Source organism: Homarus americanus, unplaced genomic scaffold (assembly GCF_018991925.1).
Source record: "Homarus americanus isolate GMGI-L3 unplaced genomic scaffold, GMGI_Hamer_2.0 scaffold5831, whole genome shotgun sequence".
Taxonomy (NCBI): domain Eukaryota; kingdom Metazoa; phylum Arthropoda; class Malacostraca; order Decapoda; family Nephropidae; genus Homarus; species Homarus americanus.
In genome coordinates this window covers 2,574,747-2,599,904 of record NW_024719604.1, presented here as the reverse complement: position 1 = coordinate 2,599,904, position 25,158 = coordinate 2,574,747, and the positions used below count along the sequence as shown (strand labels likewise).

At 41.3% G+C, this 25,158-nt stretch overlaps 1 protein-coding gene across 1 annotated transcript in view; it reads right to left on the bottom strand.

The window, feature by feature from the left end:
• The window catches only part of LOC121860163 (Fanconi anemia group I protein-like), a 75,071-nt gene that overhangs the window by 29,415 nt on the left and 20,498 nt on the right, over window positions 1-25,158 (bottom strand). Inside the window, exons 4-6 of the mRNA XM_042357220.1 lie at window positions 12,712-12,879; window positions 6,960-7,210; window positions 404-606 (exon numbers count right to left, since the gene is read on the bottom strand). Coding sequence (XP_042213154.1) covers window positions 404-606; window positions 6,960-7,210; window positions 12,712-12,879 — 622 coding nt within the window. The remainder of the gene's footprint in view (window positions 1-403; window positions 607-6,959; window positions 7,211-12,711; window positions 12,880-25,158) is intronic.

Genomic DNA, 25,158 nt, shown 5'->3' with positions numbered 1-25,158 from the left:
TACATGGTCTTTTGCTTCTCATCCATTGTTAATGGTTAATACTGAAGTGTAAAACGATAACACTACTCATCAAGTATGCTGCCACTCAGACGTCTGGGTGCCCACACAGTGTTTATTTTCCAGCATTCAAGTGTTCGAATTCCTGTATTTTGCTGAATGATGACGATGTTAAAAAAAAAAAAAAAAAGTTTGCTTGAGTGTAAATAATGTTGATAGACGGAAACATGGTCATATTCGTGTGAGCAAATATTCAAATGACAGATGTTTGGAAACAGAGGACTGCCTGTATTGTACTTCATCCATGGAAGACCAAGGGCAAGAGATCTAGTGGTTGGAATTGGATACATAAAATAAACTAATATTTACATAAAAAAGTATAAAGAAAAATAGCAGAGCAACAAACCTGATCCTTATACTTCTCAATGGATGCCAGGGAAAGTGACAGAGCCAAGTTGAAAGGTGTAATTAACTTCTCAGCAAGCCAAGTTGAGGACCTAATAAACTTGAGATAATCCCGAACAAGGGCTGCATTATATTGGGCATGGTGAGTCACATGAAGAATGACAGTACCTTTTGCTTCAGTAAGATCACTGTATTTACTGTTCTCTGCAAGATAAATAAGGTGTTTGGAAATAAGTTCTTAATATACATATTCTCCTGCAGGAGTATCTATATCCTTTCACATCAATACAGTGATATTAAAAACAAGGACAGACACACACACAGCCGCATCCAACCCATACGAGCACGAACTGATCGCTATAAGAACAGCCCAGTCCCAACCATTGTAAAAATTATCAACAACCTGTAATCAACCAGTGTATTCACTCCCAGTAAACACTACTCCTTGCACTGTCACTATGTTGAAATGCCCTGTAGTTTGAGCTTCTCCCCCACCTAGTTAGTATATATCATATCTGTATCACATATGTTACTTGTATATTATTTGTAAATCAAGAGACCCATTCCCTAATTATGTAACTCTTTCAATAAACTGTTAATTAATATTATTATTATTATTATTAAAGAAAGTCCCACAGACACAGAATGACAAACATATCCACACAAAAAAATAGAGCTCAAGAGATAAACAAATCAGATTGTTATATTCACTTGCTATGCATGATTGATACTTGAGGGGATGATAGCTACAGTAGGTCCTTCAAATTCTCGAGGGTTAGGTTCTCAAAATGGCCACGAATCGCCAAATCCGCGAATAACATTTGCTGACGGGGAGGGGGGGGGGTGTACAACATGTGTACAAAGAAATACATATTCCCTTTCTATGTTTTGCCTTTAGGACAAATATTTCCTTTATATATATATATATATATATATATATATATATATATATATATATATATATATATATATATATATATATATATATATATATATATATATATATATTTACCTAGACCCGACTTACGACCTTACTTCGTGGACTTACGACCGCCGCAGTTGTGACCATTTTTTTTTCTTTCCCAAATGACACATGCATTTTCTATACCGAAACGTTTCCAGTTAATGTAGTCTCCATGTATAATTAGAAAATTATGGGGGCCCCATGTGCATTCAGCTGACTACATCAAAGGTAAGTGCTCAGTCACACTGTATCCATTCCTCATTATTTATTACTTTTACTGCTTCCTCTGGGTGGTTACACAGGTTTAAGAAGAGAAACAAGATCACCAATATCAACATTGGTGGTGAAGAAGCTGGTGGTGAAGAAGCTGGTGGTGAAGAAGCTAGTGCTGACCGTGTTGTGGCTAGGGAATTTCCTCCGTTTTTACGTGAGATTATGGAGGAAGGACAGTACACCGACGACCAGGTGTTTAACATGGACGAATCTGGTCTTTTTTGGAAAAAACTACCTTCCAAGATCTTCGTCATGAAGAATGCCAGCAAGTGTCGGGGCCGGAAGTTGCAGAAGGAGCGCATCACCGTCCTGTTTACCACCAATGCCTCCGGTACCTGTAAGCTCAAGTTATCGGTGATCCACACAGCACGCAAGCCGCACGCCTACAAGAGCATGGACATGACCAAGCTAAATGTCCACTGGCTGACCGCACGTAAGGCGTGGATGTTCTCTACACTGTCCCTCTCCTGGTTTGATGACTGTTTCGTTCCCGATGTGAAGAAATTCTGTGAGCAACAGAATGTGCCATTCAAGATTTTGTTGCTGCTGGACAACGCACCAGGACACTCGCCCCTACTGTTAGATCGTCACCCCAACATAAAAGTGGTCTTCCTTCCTCCCAACACTACGTCTATATTACAGCCCATGGACCAAGAGTTAATCTGTAATGTAAAAGCTGCATTCTCTACTAAAAAATTCAAGCTCCTGAACGACTACACCAACACCAAGGAAGAGTTGCGTAACCTGAGTGACACCAACACCGATAGCAAGAGCGAAGACGACGAGGATCAACAGTTGGCAGAGCAAGAAGTACTTTTAAAACAATTACGGAGAACATTCAACGTCAAGAAAGCTGTGGACTTCTTGGTGGAGGCATGGGATCAGCTGTCTGTAGCAACTGTTCGTCACGCATGGAGACATGTGTTGCAAGGCATTCCGGCCGTTAGGCAGAGTAAATCTGTGACTGGTGAGGTTCAGACTGTTGCAGTAGCAGTGGACCTTGCCGGAGAAGCTGCGCAGAGTGTTACAGCTGCAGGCTTCTCCGAGACCACCAACGACGACATCTTGGAGGTGATAAGGGATCCTGATGTGACTACCGACGACATGGTAGATGATGATGACGTCAGTGAAGAGGCAGGTGGTGCGTCATCCCAAGAAGAACGCCGCTTATCCCATAGTAATGTTAGGGGTGCCATCGAGTGTATCGAGAAAGCCAAGCTCCTCCTTTCCGACGACCCTGACGCAAACAGGTATGAAATCTTCACTACCCAGCTGTTGCAGACTATGGAGCCCTACATCAAGGTTTATCACGACAACATAAACACCAGCCGTCAGCAAAGCATAACAGAGTTCTTCGCCCGCAACCCACCACAGCCAGCCCAAGCCAGTGATAGTGACAGAGGTAGAGACAGTGATGATGACTTTGAGGGATTTGTCAGGGAGGCACTAGTAAGTGTGGATGACACCGATGAAGACTCACCTGAGGGCCAGTAGCCTGCCCTCTGCCTCGGAACCAGCCTCCATTCCCCTACGCCGACCAATCTCTTCTACTAATGTAAGTGTTAACCCCAGCCTTGTTTTTTTCTAACCTAACCTTCAGTTTATTCTTCTCTTATTGACTGTTCCCTTCTATATTATGTGTGGGGTGAATACCATCATAAAGTTAAGAGGTTATTTTTAGTAAAACGTACGTATTGTGTCGGGAAAAAGTGGAGTTTGGGGGTCGGCCCGGTCTCTATTTCAATTAATCCCATATGTTATGTTGTTCACTTTATGCGTTTCTCACTTTACGCGGGCCGCCGTGGGTTGAATTAACCGCGTAAAGTGAGGGTTCACTGTAGTTACTTTCAGTGGTAGTTATTTTATTTGTTTATGCAGTGTTAATGTAATCCAGTGCTTTATTTTTATTCTTTTGATGTTTCAGTGTTTTAGTATCATTTGTGTCTTAAAAGTTTCGATAGTGAATCAATTTGTTGTGACAGCCTACGAGGCTCTTTATTGTGTTAATATTTAATTTAATTAAACTCTTAAAGGTTTACTTTATTTATTTTTATTCCCTTTTAATTTACTTCACTTTTTTTGTTTAGTTACGCCTAGAACCTGGATATTAAAGTAAATTAAGAGGCGGCGTAACAATATATGTGTGTGTGTGTGTGTGTGTGATTGTCTACACACACTCACAAAACACATATAAATAAATAATAATGGGAAAATCCTCTCACAAATAATCAGAAACAAATGTGGTATTAAAAATGTTGAGTCTATCCTCAAGTCCACTCCGTGCTTTGTTATTAATAAAGCATGGAGTAGACTTGAGGGTAGACATTTTTAATACTACATTTGTTTCTGATTATTTGTGAGAGGATTTTCCCATTATTATTTATTTATACAGTATGTGTGTGTGTGTGTGTGTGTGTGTATACAAACACACACACACACACGTATATACAACACAACTAAAAGGAAATTACTGTCTCTAGAACGAATGTCTCCCAGTCCCAGACGCAAATATGACGGCAACTTTAAAACTACCCACAGACATTCATGGGTACATCCAGGGTGTCATCCGCAAATAATAGAGGACTGCAAAATAAAAATCTGCAAATTATCTGGCCATACTGTAACCAACAAAATCATTGATCATATTAAATAGCTCAATGCACTGCTACAGTCTCTCTGGCATTTGGTATCCTTATGAATACTTGTGGGGTTCCTGGTACTGTACCATCATGAGGGTTTCTGAGAAATTGGGGACCACTGTGAACAGGGATGACAAGTGGAACCTTTATGAGCACTTGTGAGAGTGGATGAAAGGCAACACTTGACCTTAGAACCCAAATACAGACACACATCACCAGCAAGAAGCTCTACATCAATAACAACAGAACAGTATAAACACAACTTGTCTTCGTGATGTTTAATCCCACATGTTACCTTGACAATCATGATGCAGTCTTGGTACAGTACAGTAGAACCTTGATAAATCGGACTAATTGGGGCAGACCCCAGTCCAAAAAGGGCGATTGTCCCCCCCAAAAAAGGTAATATATGGGTGGGGGAGATAACACTGCTTATCTGAACTGTTTAAAGAAAATCAGTTGATGAAACGTTATTACTGTACTTCAACAATTAAGGTCTGAAAGTGTATAAAAAGGTTATTAAAATAATATTACATCAACAATAAAAAAATATAAAACAAAACTCTCTAGGTTGAAAATCAGACACTTAAGTCTGGTTGTCAACAACTGGTGTCACCGAGATGATTGTTATTTACTGTAAAGTGTTATATGTAAGTAACCACAGAATTTGTCTTGTGAATAAAGAGAAACTGTATACAGTACAGTACAGTGTCATAAAGATAAAACCAAAAACAAATAAGTGTAGGAGTATATTGTATGTGGAAGACAAGTGTTTACTGGGACCAGCTGGCAGGGGGGGGTGAGTCCTTCCCTCTCTCTCCCAAGATTCCTTTAACACCTCTTTAAGCAATTTTACAACAATTCTCATATAATTTAGGATCATTTGGTGCCAGGATGATAACATATTATCCTAAAAGAATCAGCTTTCCTGAAAAATTAATCCTACACTAAACTCCATGAGTCATTTGTTTACAATGTGCAAAAAGCTGATCGGCTTACCAAATGTCTGTCTGTCTTCAACACTTAGTAAATTAGTATAGTAAAGTACAGTCTTGTATTTATCACCACTTAATAAATACTATTGTAGTGTATTTATCATCACTTAATAAGTAATATTGTAGTGTACAGTATAGTTTACAGTAGAACGTCGATTTAAAGTGATTCAATTTAAGATTATTTATTTAAAGCGACACCCACAATTAAGGACAATGTTTTAATTTAAAGCGAATATTTCCTATTTTGTGTGAGTCAATCTGACGCATCATATTTTAAAATTCGCGCCTAATGTTTCTCTGGGCACACTACACTGTCCCCGGTCACTTCTGTGACATTTTATAAGCAAAAAACATAAACTCAAACTTAAGACAGAATTTGGCAGAATGATTGCATCCTTAAATGTGATTGGTGGGAGATCATCTAATTTGGAAAGTGTAATTGGTAAATATTGAGTTTTATTACTACTGAATTTAACCAAGTTTCTTCCTCCCCATTCAGAGATGCTGCACAGATCTGCATTGATAGATGAAATGATATCAGCTCTAGAAACAGATCTAGTCTGAGAGTTAGGAGAAAGGGGAAAATGTGAAGAAGAGTGAAGAGTAGAATCATCAGTGTAAGAATGGTTGAATTAGTCGTAGTGTGAAATAAATCATTGATAAAAGAAAGGAAGAGAGTAGGTGAAAGGACAGAACCCTGTGGGACACCACTATTGGTAGAGAAAGAGCGAGAGATCGATTCACTGACAACAACTGTCATGGATCGGTTCTCAAGGAAGCTAGAGATTAGAGAATAAAGTGGGGGAGAGAAACCATAAGAGGGAAGTTTAGAAAGCAAAGATTTGTGCCATACCCTGTCAAATGCTTTGGAGATGTCGAGGATCACGACGAAAGTTTCACCATAATCCCTAAGAGAGGATGACCAAAGATGGGTGCAATAGGAGAGCAGATCACCAGTAGATCTCACCTGGCGAAAGTCATACTGGTGATCCGACAAAAGAGAATGGCGTTCCAGGTTAAGGTCTGCTTACATACTCAAGTGTGTTGGTTCTCAGTCGGCCAATAGCAAATCTCATTAGACCACTGTACAGTATTCAGTTGTTCATTTTATATATATCTATTTTTTCTTAATCTCCCTCCCCCCTTTTTTTGTATTTCTAGTGACCAGAGCAGATCAGAGTCCGAGAAAGCGAATTCTGATCTACTGTATTGAAGTCCGATTTATCGAGGTTTTACTGTACTTATTCATAACACATTTTCTTGACATTAGTCTTACCAGAAATTATCATGAAGATCCTTCACCCAATACAATAGTGATTGAATGGACAAAAAAAAAAAAGAAATTGGCCTCTGACCCAAAAATGTGCCATTGGCCTTAATGCTGGAGACCTGGGTATTGTTCTGTAAATTATCTTAAGTTATAAAGTGGAGAAGTAATACAAAAGTAAAGAACAGACAAACAAACAGATAGACTGACAAAGTAATAACTAAATGCTCTCCCTTCAAAGAGCATAATAAATGAATCTTGCAATCAGTCAAAATATGGATCATCCAAGTTTAGTCTCCACTGTAGTACAAAGATGCACAAAAAGATGCTCAAATTCAGAGGCAAACATTCAACATATATCCCTATCAATGAACTGGTTAAATTTTTTACTTTAAATATAAAAGATGAAAAATACTCACCTATTACTTCTGAATCAAACTCCAGGCTATTTATTTCATCTCCTACATTGTTCCTGTCTTGTTTCAATTTGTTTTCTTGGCTATTAAAGTAATCAATAACGACCTGCAGTATTCGGCCTGGCAGATCACGACGCATTAACAGAATCAGATGATAAATGATGGGCGGCACTGACTGATAATCCACCTCCTTTAAGACTCTTTCCACTTTGAAAATTACATCATGTAGCTCCTCTTTAGGCAGGTTCATATCTCTGAAATTATGAAGAACGGTACAACGGGAAAAAACGAATTAGTAAATCATTTGATACATTTAGTAAGTGATGATAAATTTCATCTTGAGATCTTCTAATGATAAATCTCTCTCTCTCTCTTCTCTCTGTCTTTCTCTCTCTCTCTCTCTCTCTGTCTTTCTCTTCCCTTCTCTCTGTTTCTCTCACTTCTCTTCACTGTCTTTCTCTCCTCATTACTGTACAATAACCATCACTTTGGCCTCCCACAAACAATATTCATAATCTTTCCCTCTCTCCCAACTACAGTTAGCAACACTTATGGTACGCTAATGTTCATCAAACGACTGTCATTGGCAGTACAATATTGTTTATTTGTTTATTGGCTGTTGAAAACCTGTTTGATTTCGTCCTGAAGTACAGTCGACTCGTTAATTCGGAATAATGGGGGGGGGGGGTTGTCCGTTTTAGCCGATTGTCCGAATTAACCGATTTAGGGGTTAATATTGCATTATATTTCAAAGTCAGTGTTTTCGTCACGATGTTATCCCACTTTCCACTGTAATACGTACGTAATTTCAGTAAAAATATTTCATTTCCGTGAATGTATTATATCAAGCACAGTATGAATAGAATATCATTGTAATATAACAGTATTTTAACCAAAAACTATTAAAAAAACGAGTAACATCTCAAGAACATCGGAAGCTTAGGTAAAGTCTTTTGTTTTCGTCATGTATATTATCCTATTTTACATTGAAATACACCACGTTTCAGCAAAACTACTATTTATTTCCGAGAATATATTCATTCAGGCGCAGTTTAGGTAAAATATACGTGTGATGTAACAGTTTTTTAACTGAAAACGATTCGAAAAACACGTACCCTCTAGCCCTGTTCAAGGAGAGGACTGGGAGAAGCTGTTTGGTGCTGCAGACGATGACAAGGAAATGATTTGGATGGATTTTAATGAAAATATTCAGAAATATGGTATCGTAGTATCTATTCAAGTCAATTAGGATAGAATATTATTGTAATACAACAGTTTTTTAACTGAAAACCATTCGAAAAGCGATTACGGTAACATCTTTTGAACGAAAGAAAGCGAAAGTCATTGTTTCCGTCACGATTTTATCCCACTTTCCACTGTAATACGTGTCATTTCAGCAAAAATATTACATTTCCATGAATGCATTATATCAAGCGCAGTATGAATAGAATACCATTGTAATATAACAGTATTTTAACCAAAAATTATTAAAAAAACGAGTAACTTCTCTTGAACATCGGAAGGTTAGGTAAAATCTTTTGTTTTCGTCATGTATTTTATCCTATTTTACATTAAAATACATCACGTTTCAGCAAAACTACTATTTATTTCCGAGAATATATTCATTCAGGCACAGTTAAGGTAAAATATACATGTGATGTAACAGTTTTTTAACAGAAAACGATTCGAAAAACAATTGTACCATCTAGCTGATTGATACTCAACAGCTGGTGGTGCGTCATGCGTCGTTGTAAACAATAGGAGGTTGAAGTAGATTACCGGGTATTATATTAAGTGTGAAATATCGAAAAGGTTTTTATGACCGGTATCTTTTGTAGATCAATGAGAACTGTGATACCGTATATGATATGATAAGTTAGCCTGTGCTAAGAACTTCAACATAGACTACTGAAAACACGTTGTAAGGTAATTTAGCCTATTGTAAGTTAGTGAGCTTCATTTGCTGAAGGAACTGCACAACTTTTCATGACTAATTGGTACATATTTTACGTTTCCATTGTTTACTGGCAGTAAATGGTAAATATTTTTCATGTCTGAAGCTAAAAGTTGCATCCCCCCTCCCACACTAGTGGTGGAGATGTTACATTTAACCAAAAAGACGCTGGTGTTTTATCCCAGCAGTGGGTGGACCAGCATTTTAGCTTAAGGTCCGCGAAGGTAATATTCCTACAAATCTAAAAAAAAAAAAAAAAAAGTTTGTTCAGATTATGTCCGAATTATCCGAAATCCGGATTAAAGGGGTCCGAATTAACGAGGGTCGACTGTACAGGTAACTCACGTTTTATGCGCGTTTGACGGGCATTTTTGGAATAGCGCAATTGTTCAATTAATATCAAAACCTAATTTACGCGGACCTATTTTTTAAATAACGCGCTCAAGACAGTTTAAATTTTCCGCGCGTATTCGCCTGGTCGCCTGGCAGCAGAGTCGCCTGTGATGCCTGGTGAGGTGCTTGTAAGTTATTACTTTTAAGTCACAATCATATCAACATGAACGATTTTAATATTATTATTAATAATAATACACTGTAATTATAATAATAATGTAATAATAAAGATTATTACTACTAATGATGATGATAATGAAGATAATGATTACATGACCTCACATGAGATGACCTCACACAATGTACCCACAGAGGGCGACCTCACCTTACCTGGAGACCTGACAGTTGAGAATGACCTGATAACGATCTGAGGTTGACGAGTTTCACAACAATTTAAATAATGAGTTACCCGGTACTTAATGCACAAAGGCAGAATATACCACCCAGAAAACTCAGATCAAACAACAATGACCCTAAATGGATAAATAAGAAAAGCAAAGAGGGATAATGAACTGAAGGTAGCAAGGTTGGGGAAGTCAAACCCCAAGACATTCTATCAATGTATCAAACTAAAACACGAGAAAAGATACAGTCAGATACCGGCTAGCTAACTGATAACGACGGAGATATGAGCAATAATCTGAATAAATATTTTTCAACAGTTTTCACCAAGGAAAATTTAAACATGATACCCGAGGCACCGACTCTATACAGAGATAGTGAAGAAAATAAATTAAGAGAGATAGTAGTGACTAGTAACGATGTTCGTAAGCAAAGAGACAAACTGAAGCCTAATAAGTCACCATGTCCGGATGAGATATTTGCCAGAGTATTAAAGGAATGTAAGGAAGATCTTAGTATGCTCTTAGCAAAGTTGTTTAACATGCCCTTAAAAACGGGTGTAGTACCAGAATCCTGGAGGATAGTGAATGTAATACCGATTTTCAAGACGGGAGATAGATCACTCTCCTCTAACTACTGTCCAATCAGTCTAAAATCAATTGTAGGCAAATTACTGGAAGCAATCATTTCAAACTCTATTCGAAATCACCTGGAGAAGCACAAGTTGATCAATGATTCCCAAGAAGGCTTCACAAGCGGGCGTTCAAGTCAAACTAATCTATTAACATTCTTTTCATCTGTTTTCGAATTAGTGGACGAGGGGCACAATTATGGTGTGGTATATCTCGACTTTAGCAAAGCCTTCGACAGAGTCCCCCACAAAAGACTAATAAAAAAGTGGAGGCTCATGGCATTAAAGGAGATATTCTAAAATGGATTAGGGCGTGGCTACAGGACAGGAAACAGCGAGTGAGCATTAACGGCACTAAACCCGATTGGAGCAACGTCACTAGTGGAGTTCCCCAAGGCTCAGTACTTGGACCATTATTATTTATTATACAGTTGTACCCCGCTTAACGCGGTCAATTGAACCCACAGGGTACCGCGTTAAGTGAACAACAGAACATATGGGATTAATTCCAATAGACTGGCCCAACCCCCAAACTCCACTTTTTGACGACACACAACTATGTTGTAGTAAAAATATTATCTTAACTTTATGATGGTATGCACACACAATTAATAATTAAGAGAAATATCAATAATATTAGGTTTTTTAACACATACATTAGTAGAAAAGATGGCTGGGCACACGGGGATGGGGGGTTGGTTCCGAGGCAGAGGGCAGATTATTGGCCCCCACCTGTATCACTTGTATCAATTGTATCACTATCCACCACAGAGGCTTGCAGGGCCTCTTTGTCAAACCCCTCAAAGTCCATATAAGTCCATATCCTCACTATAATTATCACTATCACTGACTTGGGCCAGCTGTGGTGGGTGGCGGGTGAAGAACTCGGTAATGTTTTGATGACTGGGCGACCTTGTGCGAATCGTGCCCGCGCCGCTTCCAGCGTATATGAGTAGATGAACCGTGTTAAGTGAAAGTTCGGTTCTGGCGAGGCACAGCGTATATGAGAAATCGCGTTAAGTGAAACCGCGTAAAGCGGGGTACAACTGTATACATAAACGACATAGATATCGGCATAGACAGCAACATAAGTAAATTTGCTGATGACACTAAAATAGGACGTGTAATTGAATCTGACGATGACTCCATAAAACTACAGGAAGATCTAAAAAAAAATTTTGAATGGTCTGAAAAATGGCAGATGAAATTCAATGTGGACAAATGTAAAGTGCTGTACTTAGTCTAGGAGATGCAAACAGGGAAACCAGACACTAGATGAACAACGATGTTATTGAGAACTCCAACTGCTAGAAAGATTTAGGAGTAATGAAAAGGAGGAATCTTAAGCCAAGTAAACAATGTGTATTTGTTCAAAACAAGGCTAATAAAGTACTTGGGTTAATACAAAGTAGTGTTAGTTACAAGACTAGCGACGTCATCCTAAAACTATATCTTGTGCTTGTGAGACCTCACTTGGATTACACAGTTCAATTCTGGTCACCGTATTACAGAATGGATATACAATCCTTGGAAAGAATTCAGAGGAGAATGAAAAGACTAATCCCAGGCATTAGGAACCTTGAGTACAAAGACAGGTTAAAGCATTTTAATTTGCACTCCCTCGAGAGACGTAGAGTGAGGGGCGATATGATAGAGGTGTATAAATGGATGTCAGGGCTGAACAAATGGGACATTACAAAGGTACTCAAACTATTCAACAAGGAGCGAGCTCGTAACAATGGTTTTAAATTAGACAAATTTAGATTTAGACACGAAATAGGTAAACATTGGTTTGGAAATAGAGTAGTGGACGAGTGGAACAAGTTACCAAATTTCATCATTAACTCAAATATGCTGGATAGCTTCAAACATAGGTTGGATGGATATATGAGCAATAGGGGTTGGGTGTAAATGGAACTGCCCAGTATGGGCCAATAGGCCTGCTGCAGTTTCCTTCCTTCTTACGTTCTTATGATAATGAAGTATACTGTATAACAACTGTGACCACTTCCAGCAAGCTTCCCACGTACCGCTTTCTCAGTTCACACCAGCACTACTTTTGCTCTGTGTTTTCATTTGCATTGTGTTAAATGCTGTTTTCCCCATTGAGCATGTCTGGAAAAAGTCCATCTGCCTCTTCTGGGGCGCCTAAAGCTAAAAAGGCATGAAAAATAATCACAATGGACGAGAAATTAGATGTGATCACCCGCCTTCAGAGAGGAGAGCGTGTGTCGGAGGTTGGCCGCGTGCTTGGTTTAAGTGAGAGCACTGTTCGTACCATTTGAGACAATGCTGTACTGTTCCTGGCAGGACGTAAATAACACTTTTTAATACCGAGCAGTTCCAAACTAAAGTTATCCTGCTTGTTTTTGATGATGCCTCACTACAGCTTGGGAGAGCGTAATTATATAATGATTTTGATACATAGTTCTTACTTGAAAACAGGTAAAAGGCTTGTTGTAGTTTCAGCACACCAAGAGAGGTCACAAAAGGATTTGAGGACTTGGTAGCGATAATCATCACCTGTCATATGTTTTCCTCCAATAATGACATCCTCCTTCTGGCTCACACAGGTAATAAGCTTGGCTAACAGGTCTACCCATCTGCAAAAGTAAAAACACAATAATTAATTTTCCCATTAACTGTAAAGTGGTTAGAAACACAAGTGCATGGCAGCCCAAGCATGTGTGCCCCATACTACACTTTGTTGTCACTCGGATTAGAGTATGATGATCATCCAGCTATGATACAGTGATATGAGTTATTAAGGATATCACCTAGGTTGGTGAGTTCTGAGGAGACTAAAGAGGCCAATACGGGAATGGCAGGATTGTTCACAGATGTTGCACATGTAGGGGGCTACATATAGTGCGGGAGGAGCAGTGGCAGCATCTTTCAGGCGTTGGCGCTTGTCTGCCTCGTTTTGCAGTCTGGCTAACTCGAAAATATTGACACCTTCTGTGGTGCTCCTCTAAGCATTACAGTGTGGAAAAATCATCTCCCGGCATGAGATGCACATCTGATCCGATGTTGAATCTATTCATCAATGTTTGCGGTGGTGGACAGGTGGGAGCTGAGATACTGAAAGTGGGTAACATTAGAAAAGGGTAGTACCGTTAAGCTGGATGGATGGTGGAGGTGTTGTTGAACCAGGGGCAGGCTGAATGAGAATCTGACTCTTTCATGCATTCACCTCAAAGCCGAAGTGTGCATACGCATTTGCGTAGGTGTTCAGGATCTCCTGTAGGTTTTGTTCAGTGTGAGCGACAAGGGTGAGGTCGTCTGCCTACTGAAGTTCAGTAATGGAAGCTGCCGACACCTTTGTTCCTGCCTGGAATCATCTTAAGTTGAAAAGACCCTTCAACCAGTACTGGATGTTTACCCCGCCAGTTAAAGTGGCAATGGCACGAGTAAGGAAAGCAGCCCCAAAAAACTGAAAAGATAGTTGGGGCAAGTACACACCCTTGTTTAACTCCCATTTGGATGGGGAAGAACTCAGACTGGGTGCCATTGTGCAGTACACTGCTGTTCATGTCATCATGGAGTTGCCTCACAATGGCAATGAATTTTGATGAGCAACCAAAACTGCTGAGGGTCCACCAAAGGGCTTCCCTGTTGACCAAATCGAAGGCCTTGGTTAGGATGATGGAGGACATGTATAGGTCACGACGCTGTTCTCTGCACATTTCCGGTATCTGGCGGGCAGCAAAGATCATGTCAGTGGTGGTCTAAAGCCACATCGAAATTCTGGGAGGAAGTTTTTCACCCCACGAAGAAGTCTGTTTAGGAGGACTCAGGCGATAATCTTGCCAGTTACAGACAGCAGTAAGATCCGCAGTAGTTGCCACAGTCTGACCGGTCTCCTTTGTTCTTTTAAATACTGACGATGGAGGCGTCTTCAAGAGCTTGGGGCTTTCCTCTTTTTCCCATATATTCTCCAGGAGAGAGTGGAGACGGCTGGTAAGTTTAAGTCCTCCTGCTTTATACACCTCGGCTGGGATTCCATCAGGCACTGAGGCTTTGTAATTTTTCATGTTTGATGGCAGTAGCTACCTCATCCAGGGATGGAGGATAGCTGAGGTGGGTCAGCTCTGGATGCTGAGGGACTTGCTGGGGAGTCAGGACATTCACATCGGTGTTTAGCAGTGAATAGTAGTGCTCTTTCCAGAGCTGAAGGAGGCCTTCATCGTCTTTAATTAGGGAGCTCCCGTCGGATGAGCTGAGTGGGGCTGCGCACCAGTGATTGGCCCATAAATTGTTTTAGTGGAATTTAAAAATTTGCACATCTTGTGCTGATCTGCAAATTTTTGTATTTCACATGCTTTATTTTTAAACCAGTCATTCTTTAGATTGCAAAGTTCCCACTGGGTGAGAGCTCTCTTCTTGCCGAAGGTATCAGCTTTGGTCCGAGACTGAGGGTTGCTCTGCCAGTCAGTTAAAGCATCACGTTTATCATCGACAAGTACATTGATTACCAGGTCATTTTCGTCAAGCCAGTCTTGGCGTATTCTTTCGATCTGGCATAAGGTCTATGCAGGTTTTTGTCATGACAGTGTCAAGAATATCCCATTCGGCACTGGGATTAGGGTTGTTTGTTGTTGGGTTGTTTATCAGCCCATGCTCGAGCTGTTCTCTGAAAGCATGTGGTGCTGCTGGATCCCTCAGACGCTCAGTGTTAAAACCTCTTCTGGAGGTTTGCTGCCTTCGCCGTTTTGGGGTGACGTGAAGCGATAGCTTGGCTCTGATGAGCCGATGATCAGTGTCGCAGTAGTCTGAGCCACGCATGGCTATAAATATCACTGGAGGTGTGTCCTGAAATAATACATTCCTTCCACAACAAGACCTTAAATGTGGTTTACTTTGTCACTTTAGACAAGCCAGCATCACATCCTCACCCAAAACTCACTGAAGGCCATCCAATCAAATCACAAATGCAAACTAGAACTTCTTGGATGTCCATTCTCCTCACTTCTTGGGATTTCTTTATTTAATCATTCCACCTTCTTGATCTTCCCCTCTGCTTTCTTTCTGTTCACTTTTAAACAGGGCTGTGGAGTCGAAGACAAAACCTTCGACTCCGACTCCTCAAATTTTTATGCTTCCGACTCCTTGGCCTATTTGTAACAACTATTTCTACCATCCTAATTGTAATTTGTATGTTGTAACCTGCGTAGGTAAAAAGTAAAACACCGTGGCTATACTGCTACAGCTTTATTAATGATCTGGACGATATTTAAGAACTACAAAAAGATGATAGGCTTGACTTTCAAAGTTTCAATCAAAAGAAAAATAAATTTATTAAGAATTCAAGATATTAACTAGAAAACACCACTTACATGTATATCTAAAAGTTCAATCTCAGCATATGAATTTTGTTTAAGCTCATAATCTGATGTGGATCTAAATGATGATCCTACAATTCCTTTTAAAGTAAAGTTATATATTTATGTACATTAAAGAAATGAATACCTTATTAAGGAAAATGGATAAACCTTACATGATTAAGTTATTAAATTAAATTTGCCTTAATCTCACCAAAAACAGGTTGTAGCTAATTGTTTTGTAGCTGAGAGCCTCTGTGCAGTTTTCAACGAAACAAAATTTGATATAATTCAAAATTTCAAATGGTAAAGAAGAGACTATCGTCCAAAATTATAGTGCTATACTGTGCCTGCTACAATAAATTCATAATAATGCTTATAAAATGGAAATAAATTCTTTTAATAATTTAAGAAAATTAGTGGGATCAGTGGAATCACTGCAATGAATATGCCTGAGTTCATATATTTGTTCTTAGGAACAGAATAGCTTCAGTCAGATCTTCCTTCATGGAAGCCCTTAAATCTGATCTGATTATTTTCAGTGCAGAAAACAGTCTTTCTACACTGACCTGAGTGGGTGGCATTGCTGTCACAGCTCTAGCTACATCTTTTACAATCTCTGGGTAAGCAGGTATGGCTTCTTCCACTGTCACTTTTGAAGACCGGTCAAATTTCTCCACTTCCATCAGTGCACCAAAGAAATCTTGCTGAAATCTCGTATTTTTAATGTCTACCGCTGCTGCGGTCGGAGTCGGAGTCGGAGTCGGAGTCTGGACAATTTTACTGACTCCGACTCCACAAGCCGAAATTTCCTCCGACTCCGACTCCACAGCCCTGCTTTTAAATTATACTCCCATTCTCTTTCAATCCTCGAGCATGGTCCCTATACAGTACTGGTTCTCCTACGTAGGCTGCCCCAGTTCCATTCACACTCCTTATTCAGTAGTCAATCATGGTATTTTCTCCAGGCATTCTTTATTTCCTCATTATCAATAATCATGTTACCCTGGTCATATCTGATGCACTGTTCACCAACAACAACCTCATTCTCAGTGTTGTACGTTAACGCCGTCAATGGACGACGGCAACTTTTTGTTAACGCTGATGCCATCAATTTTTTTGGGAAGGTGACGCTACAGGTGACGCAGTCAACTTTTCACCCGAGCAGAGTGTCAAGTGCCATCTGTTAGTCAGGAAAAAGGCCACCAACCAGCTGTCCAGGTTGGTGGAGAAGTCCGTGCACGAGACTGAGAGCAGCAGCAGCAGTGAGGGAGACGACAAAGACCTTGACGTGGAGGGCCAATTGTTCCAGGCCCTGTATGAGACCTCCCCGGCAATGAAAAAGACAGTGACCTTTTCAAGCGTTTCCTGGGGGAGAAACCTTTGAAAAAGACTTTCGACAAGGACACCTTCCCCAACAAGGCCACGAGGGAGTTGTTCATCAAATACAACACCCCCATCCCCCCTTGTGCTGCCGTGGAGTGCATGTTCTCCATGGGCAAGGACGTCTTGAGGCCCAAGCGCAGCAGAATGAGCGACAAGCATTTTGAGATGCTAGTATTCTTGCGGGGGAACAAATTAATAATTAAAATAAAATAAAAATCATAATAAAGGATTAAAAATTAATGAATATTTTTTTATTTTGCATATGTTACTCCCATACACAGAATACATATTTCGGGGCTGCATTTGTACGTCACTGAAAACTCGTTGACGCTAGGTGGTGACTCTGATGCTAGGTGTTGACGCTGATGCTAGCGGCGTCAATTTATGAAATCATATACGCCGACGCTGACGGCATCAAATTTCTCGGCCGTTTATGCTGGCGGCGCCACTTTTTTCGTTGACTCGTACAACACTACTCATTCTGAATACAGTAAGTTCTCGCTTAAAGTCGGGGTTGCGTTCCGGAAAATGCTACGTTATACAAAACAACGTTAAGCGAATCAATTTTCCCCGTAAGAAATAGATAAAATATGGGAGTTACGTTCCCGAGCCTCCCTTTGCCCCATGAAATACATTACATATACAGAAAAACACTGTCATTTCTATAGAAAATAGTGCATACATATACAGTACAACTACTAATATGTATAGGTACTCACCGATGGGCGAAGGTGGAAGAGCGAGTGTGTGGTGGGTAGTGAAGCGGAGGAGGCGGATGGTGGGAGGGGAGGAGGGTGGTGAGTCACTGAGACTCTGCGGCTGCCTCCTCCTGCGCTGACTGGGGTTCCTCCGCCGCTGCTTGCTCCTCCTCCGTTGTTGTTTACTCCTCTTCGGCTGCTGTGTGCTCCTACTCGGCTGCCGGCTGTTGTGAAGATGCTGTTGCTGCTCCTGCCGTCCCGCGTAAAATAATTAATCCAGTGTTAACTGCTTGGTGCTACTCTTCTTCTTCTCCTTATAGATCTCAGTGTAACAACCAAGACTGTCATCAATGCTGAGTTGAATCTTTGAGCTATGTTCTCTGTTTGGGTCATTATCTACAAGGATTTGCATACCTTGCTGGATCATGTTGAACGCTTCTGCCATCATCTTGGTAGTTAGCGTTCATTGTGCAATGTCGTTGTCGTCGACTTCAACGGGACTGTGTTCTGTTAGCAGTTGCAGATCTTCGTTGGTGAGCTCTTCTGTATGGGATGCCAGGACATCCTGAATATCCTCTGATTCCAGCTAATCAAAGCCTGCCTCTCTAGCCAAGTTGAGGATATCCCTATTCATTGCTGGGATGATCACTTTTAAGTATTTTTATAGAGAATGAAACTTCCTAAAACATTCTCCATCACACAGAGGTACATTATATTTTAAAAATTTCTGCCATTTTGAGGATATATGATAAAGCAAAGCACTGGCTGAGTGGGAGAGGGGGATACCTGCTAAGAGCTACCCAGTTTATTAGATCTCCTTCACACAATTTTTTGTGTCAAGTGACCATTTTCGCATGACTTACAAATCAATGGATTTCAGTGGGACCTTTCACATAGATGTCTATTGAACTGCATTGGTTTCTAAGTTACACAACACGTGCCACACGACAAAAAATGCTGGTGTAATAGACACCTCACAGTGCATTACTCAGATAACTGCGATATACATTCTTGAACAATTAGTGGAGGAGTGCAACATACATACTGGAATTTAGAGCGTTGTGAATGTAGCGCGTAAAATTTTTTTTAGCTTGCGGGGTCAAGTATGGGATGTTTACACTCACCAGTTTCTTACGTCCCTCCATTTCAGAACCCGAATGAAATCTCATGTTGAAATTGTATGTACAGTATACAGGTATTTAAAATTACGAATGAATGTGTTTGTGTTACTGCAAGATATATGGTTGACAATCTCCAGTCCGAAATTATGAAAACCTCTGAGAACCGAAAGTTTTTTAGTGGAGCAAAGCATAATTTTTTTTTTTTCTTAACAGGGATTAGCCCACCCGGGCACAGGTCACCAACCCACATCAGGGCCTGGGGGGCGAAAATGTAATACAGTAGTACCCCGATTTACACGGTCAATTCAACCCACAGGGTACCGCGGAAAGTGAAAACCGCGGAAAGTGAAAACCGCGTAAAGTGAACAACAGAACATATGAGATTAATTCCAATAGAGACTGGCCCGACCCCCAAACTCCACTTTTTCCGACACAATACCTATGTTGCAGTAAAAATAACATCTAAATTTTATGATGGTATGCTCACACAATTAATATTTAAGAGAAATACAGTCGCCATGTTAATGTCCATTCAAATAATGGACTCAAATCCCCCCCCCCCCTCTTCCCAGCTCACTGGCCCCTACCTCTCTGAGAAATGATTGGGTGAGACACTAGATTTTAACGTTTAGTAATAAATAATACCTCAGACTAAAGTTAAGGATAATATAATTGACATTTCTGGATTCCTTGCAGGTCTGGGAATATTTTGAATGTAAACTTCATATATTTTGCACAAAAGATAAAATACTTGCTTTGTGTAAACCAAATTATTACATTAGATCTAAAATTTGTATGTCTAATGCAAAATCCATGATGTTTATATTCAAAATGATCATCATATTGTAAGAATTCCAGCAATGTAAATTATATTCTGGTCCAGTAATTTGTATGAATTTTATGAGCTAAAACAAATATCTTCAGTTAATAAAAAAAAAATCTTCTTCACACACTATCTGTCAATCAAAGTACCCCAACTTGCCTCCCCCCTCTTCCAACCGCGCCAGATGGTCGGTCGGTCCTTCCCTCCCTACCAGAGAAATGTTGGGTGAAAGAACTAGATTTTAACTTTTAGTAATAAATAATACCTCAGACTAAAGTTAAGGATAATATAATTGACATTTCTGGATTCCTTGCAGGTCTGGGAATATTTTGAATGTAAACGTCATATATTTTGCACAAAAGATAACATATTTACTCAGAGTAAACAAAATAATTAGAGTACATATAAAATTTGTATGTCTAATGCAAAATCTATGATGTTTATATTCAAAATGATCATCATATTGTAAGAATTCCAACCCTGACCTCCTGGGACACACACACACACACACATGCCCTACAGCCCTGACCCCCTGGGGGGACACACACACACATGCCCTTCAGCCCTGACCCCCTGGGAGGACACACACACACATGCCCTTCAGCCCTGACCCTGGGGGACACACACACATGCCCTACAGCCCTGACCCCTGGGGGACACACACACACATGCCCTACAGCCCTGACCCCTGGGGGACACACACACATGCCCTACAACCCTGACCCCTGGGAGTCACACACATGCCCTACAGCCCTGACTCTGGGGACACACACACACATGCCCTACAGCCCTGACCTCCTGGGGACACACACACACATGCCTTACAACCCTGACCTCCTGGGGACACACACATGCCTTACAACCCTGACCTCCTGGGGGACACACACATGCCTTACAGCCCTGACCTCCTGGGGACACACACACACATGCCCTACAACCCTGACTCCTGGGGGACACACACACACATGCCCTACAGCCCTGACCTCCTGGGGACACACACACATGCCTTACAACCCTGACCTCCTGGGGACACACATGCCTTACAGCCCTGACCTCCTGGGGGACACACACATGCCCTACAACCCTGACCTCCTGGGGGACACACACACACATGCCCTACAGCCCTGACCCCTGGGGACACACACACATGCCCACAGCCCTGACCCCATGGGGACACACACACACACATGCTTACAACCCTGACCTCCTGGGGACACGACACATGCCTCACAGCCCTGACCCCTGGGGACACACACATGCCTTACAGCCCTACCCCTGGGGACACACACACACACACATGCCCTACAACCCTGACCTCCTGGGGACACACACATGCCTTACAACCCTGACCTCCTGGGGGACACACACACATGCCTTACAGCCCTGACCTCTGGGGACACGCACACATGCCCTACAACCCTGACCTCCTGGGGGACACACACACATGCCCTACAGCCCTGACCTCCTGGGGACACACACACATGCCTTACAGCCCTGACCCCTGGGGAACACACACACACACGCCCTACAGCCCTGACCTCCTGGGGGACACACACACATGCTTAGCCCTGACTCTGGGGGACACACACACACACATGCCCCACAGCTCTGACCTCCTGGGGACACACACACATGCCCTACAGCCTGACCTCCTGGGGACACACACACACATGCCTTACAGCCCTGACCCCTGGGGAACACACACACACACATGCCCTACAACCCTGACCTCCTGGGGGACACACACATGCCTTACAGCCCTGACCCCCCTGGGGACACACACACACACACACGCCCTACAGCCCTGACCTCCTGGGGGACACACACACATGCCCTACAGCCCTGACCCCTGGGGGACACACACATGCCTTACAGCCCTGACCCCCTGGGGAACACACACACACACACGCCCTACAGCCTGACCTCCTGGGGACACACACACATGCTCACAGCCCTGACCTCTGGGGGACACACACACATGCCTTACAGCCTGACCCCTGGGGACACACACACACATGCCCTACAACCCTGACCTCCTGGGGACACACACACATGCCTTACAGCCCTGACCTCCTGGGGGACACACACATGCCATACAACCTGACCTCCTGGGGGGAACACACATGCCTTACAACCCTGACCTCCTGGGGGACACACACACATGCCTTACAACCCTGACCTCCTGGGGGGACACACACACATGCCTTACAACCCTGACCTCCTGGGGGACACACACATGCCTTACAACCCTGACCTCCTGGGGACACACACACATGCCTTACAACCCTGACCTCCTGGGGGACACACACACATGCCCACAACCCTGACCTCCTGGGGGGACACACACACATTAGGGGTGTGTCAATTTAGGGGGTGAACTGGCTAAATTGAAAATCGAGTAATTTGGTAGCAATTTATTGTAGTCTTAAGCATGCAAAACAATATTCTGGCATAAATTTTTTTTTATAATAAGTCCTACCTACATCAAATGGATTTTTAAATGTACATATTTGTGAATTTATAACATAACCAGCTTTTGCACACATGTTACTGTTTCAAGTTTCAAATTATTATATTTTATTATCCGTAGTCTATTTGAAAGTAACCAATGCCTTCATACTCTCTTTGCTTTGGTTTCTTGTCATCAGTAGTCTGCTTGCTATTTGTGCTTTGATGTAACCTTCTCGCCTCTCGCGGCTGTAAACATGGCCCGCTGCTTCTGTGACCATTTTCACACATCTCTCCACACTTTGAGTGTGGGAAGGCCACTTCGGCACCTGCATTGGAGTCTCTTTAAGGTTTCTCAATTCTTGGCTAGTTAGACTTGTTGTCAATGGTGGCTCTAAGACTTCCAAACTCAAGTCAACCAATTCTGACAATTTGGTGGCATTGACGTTTATTGGGGAACTTTTCTTGAATGAAACGAACAGTCTCCCAACTGGTCGTCATCTATTAGCGTTCCTCTAATCTTTAGAATGACTTCTACAGCCTCGGTTTGGAGATTGGTACATTGACTGCAAAGCATTGCTTGCAAAACTGCTTCTGATCGAGCATACCAAGCGGACCTTCTTGCCACAGGTAACACGATGTCCCTCACTACCTTCCTCTGTGTTCTTACTAGCTGCAATTGAAACAAAAGGTGATTGGGCCCATCCACCCACATAGGATTAAGTTTCACACTAAACCACTGGGGAAGATAAACTCCAATAATAAATTCAACAATTAACCTCAAATTCTTCAGCACTTTGCCTTTCAATTCGTGTTTGGAAATCCAAATCCTGCAGAAACGAAGAGCTGTAGTTAACCAACGGCTGTGACTGACAGGTCCAATCTCCAAGAGAGCCAATGACTGAGGCACTTCTCCTGATCTTATTGCTTGGGCAATACGATAAGCATAGGATTGATCTGTGCTGAGATCTTTGATGACTCCTTCAGACAACGCCTGAAGGGGAGGGCCAACTTCGACCTTTGGAAAGGTTGTATTTATTTCTAGTTGTGTTGCTTCATCCAGCATGATGCCAAGGGGACCTGACCACTTGTTGTTGCTCTTTGTAGGACCATCAAGTTCCTGGATGAGATGACGAAGAGGTAGCTCGCCTGTATGTAAATCACATACAATCCAAACAAGTCTTCTTCCTAGTTTTTTCTCTAAATGCGTCATTACACCCCCCTGCCATCCGGTGTTCACTGCAGTTGAATCTCCACCAACAGCCTGCAGTGAACTGCCAAGTCCTCTCTCCTGAACCCAACATAAAATATGATCAGCAATGACCTCTGCATGTTTCTTCCTTTCTACTTCAGTTTCGGGAGCAAAGTGAAACAAAAACCGACCACCAGGCTCAGAACAGACAGAGTAGTGTTCTTCTTTGATGAGACCTGGAAACTTTCTGTTCACTCCCTCTACTTCTAGCAAAACTTTTGTGTCATCTATTCTTCCATCAAACAAAAGACAGGAGAGCCCTCCCTCGCTTAAATCTTTTTCATGCTGATCAGATATTTCCTTCATTATTTTTCTTGTGCTCTTCTAATTTTATTATGATCTATCACCAAAGATACATCCTCTCGGCTGATGAGGCCTGCATCTATCCAAGCGGCAGTTGCAATTTCTGCAGCCTCACGAAGTCCAGCATGGTGGCGAATACTAGCTAAAGCAATGTTTGAAATATTTCTTGTGTTGTATTTCATTTTCTTTGGTAAAGGTTCAGATGGCTCTTTGGAACTATCATCTGATGTTGCTTCCTGTTCATCAGAAGAACTATCAAAGAAGTGATAAACATCTTGACACAGCTCTTCCTCTCTTTGGATGGCTTCTTCACTCTTCATTTCTTCTTTTGTTCCCTCTCTCGGATTTGTTCTCTCTTCTTGGCATTAGCAATCTGCTTCTTTGTTTCTGAATAATCTATTGAACCCATTTGCATACTTCCTTGGCCTTCTGCCTTTGTCCTCTGTGCCTTTATAAATTCAAGCTCTAAAACAGGGATCTTCTTTTCACGAGGACAACCACAATCAATGTGGGAATTATTTTCTCTCTTACCTGAGTGAGAACAGTTGGATTCAGAACATAATTGTATGGATCATTTGCAGGTCAAAATGTCAAACAGAGTATCAAGTGTGTGCAGAAATTCATTTTTCCTGGCCAAGTTTCCTTTACCAAGTGATGTTTCAACTGCTTTGTGCCATAATTTCGTTAGTTTTAGCTCAATAGTTCGACACTGATTAATCACAGGTGGTTTGAATAGTGCATTAGCTTTTGTCCATTGATGCAGAAGAGGGACTATCATGTCATTTATGAGTTCTTTATCTGTATAGTTCCTTCTGTCCTTTGCATTTTTTTCTCAAGGAGTAACCCTAATCTTAGCATGTCTCTCACTGTTGGAAGTTCTGATACAGGAAGCTCCTTCCCTTTACCAACTAGCAGGCTCAAGTGGGTTGACAACTGACTTCTTGTCTTCAATTTTGACATCTTCACACCATCTGACAAATAGAAAAATATTTCAATGTTTCATAATTCAATTGTTGTTTCAAAAAATATCAATTTGTTTATCAAAAATGCTGTAACAGAAATAACATAATAATTTCTTAGAACATAATGTTTTATACAATGATATAAGTAACTGCGACAATCAATATGCCCTACTTACAATAATTAAAATGTAGAATTCGTCTGGTAGAGTAGGTGTAAGTGCAATGAGAGCAAACCACCGTCTATGATATCTAGAAGGAGAGTGAGCCGGGCGCCTTATCCTCACGCTTGGTACAAGTCAAAACAAGAATTAAACTGTCCCACACGGAGAGCCTGTTCATGTTCATGTTCTGACATGCATATTGTACACAAGTTATAGAACCATAAAATACTCCATAATCCATATGCTTACATGAGATTAGTTAATATCAAGTGAATAATTCTAATCAAGTCTCATTAATTTGTTGAAATACTGATATTTGAAACTTTAAGGTATAATTCATGTAGGTGAGGGTTATTTCAATTCATTTTTGTTTGCTAATCTCAAGTTTAGACATAAAGAGGCACAAT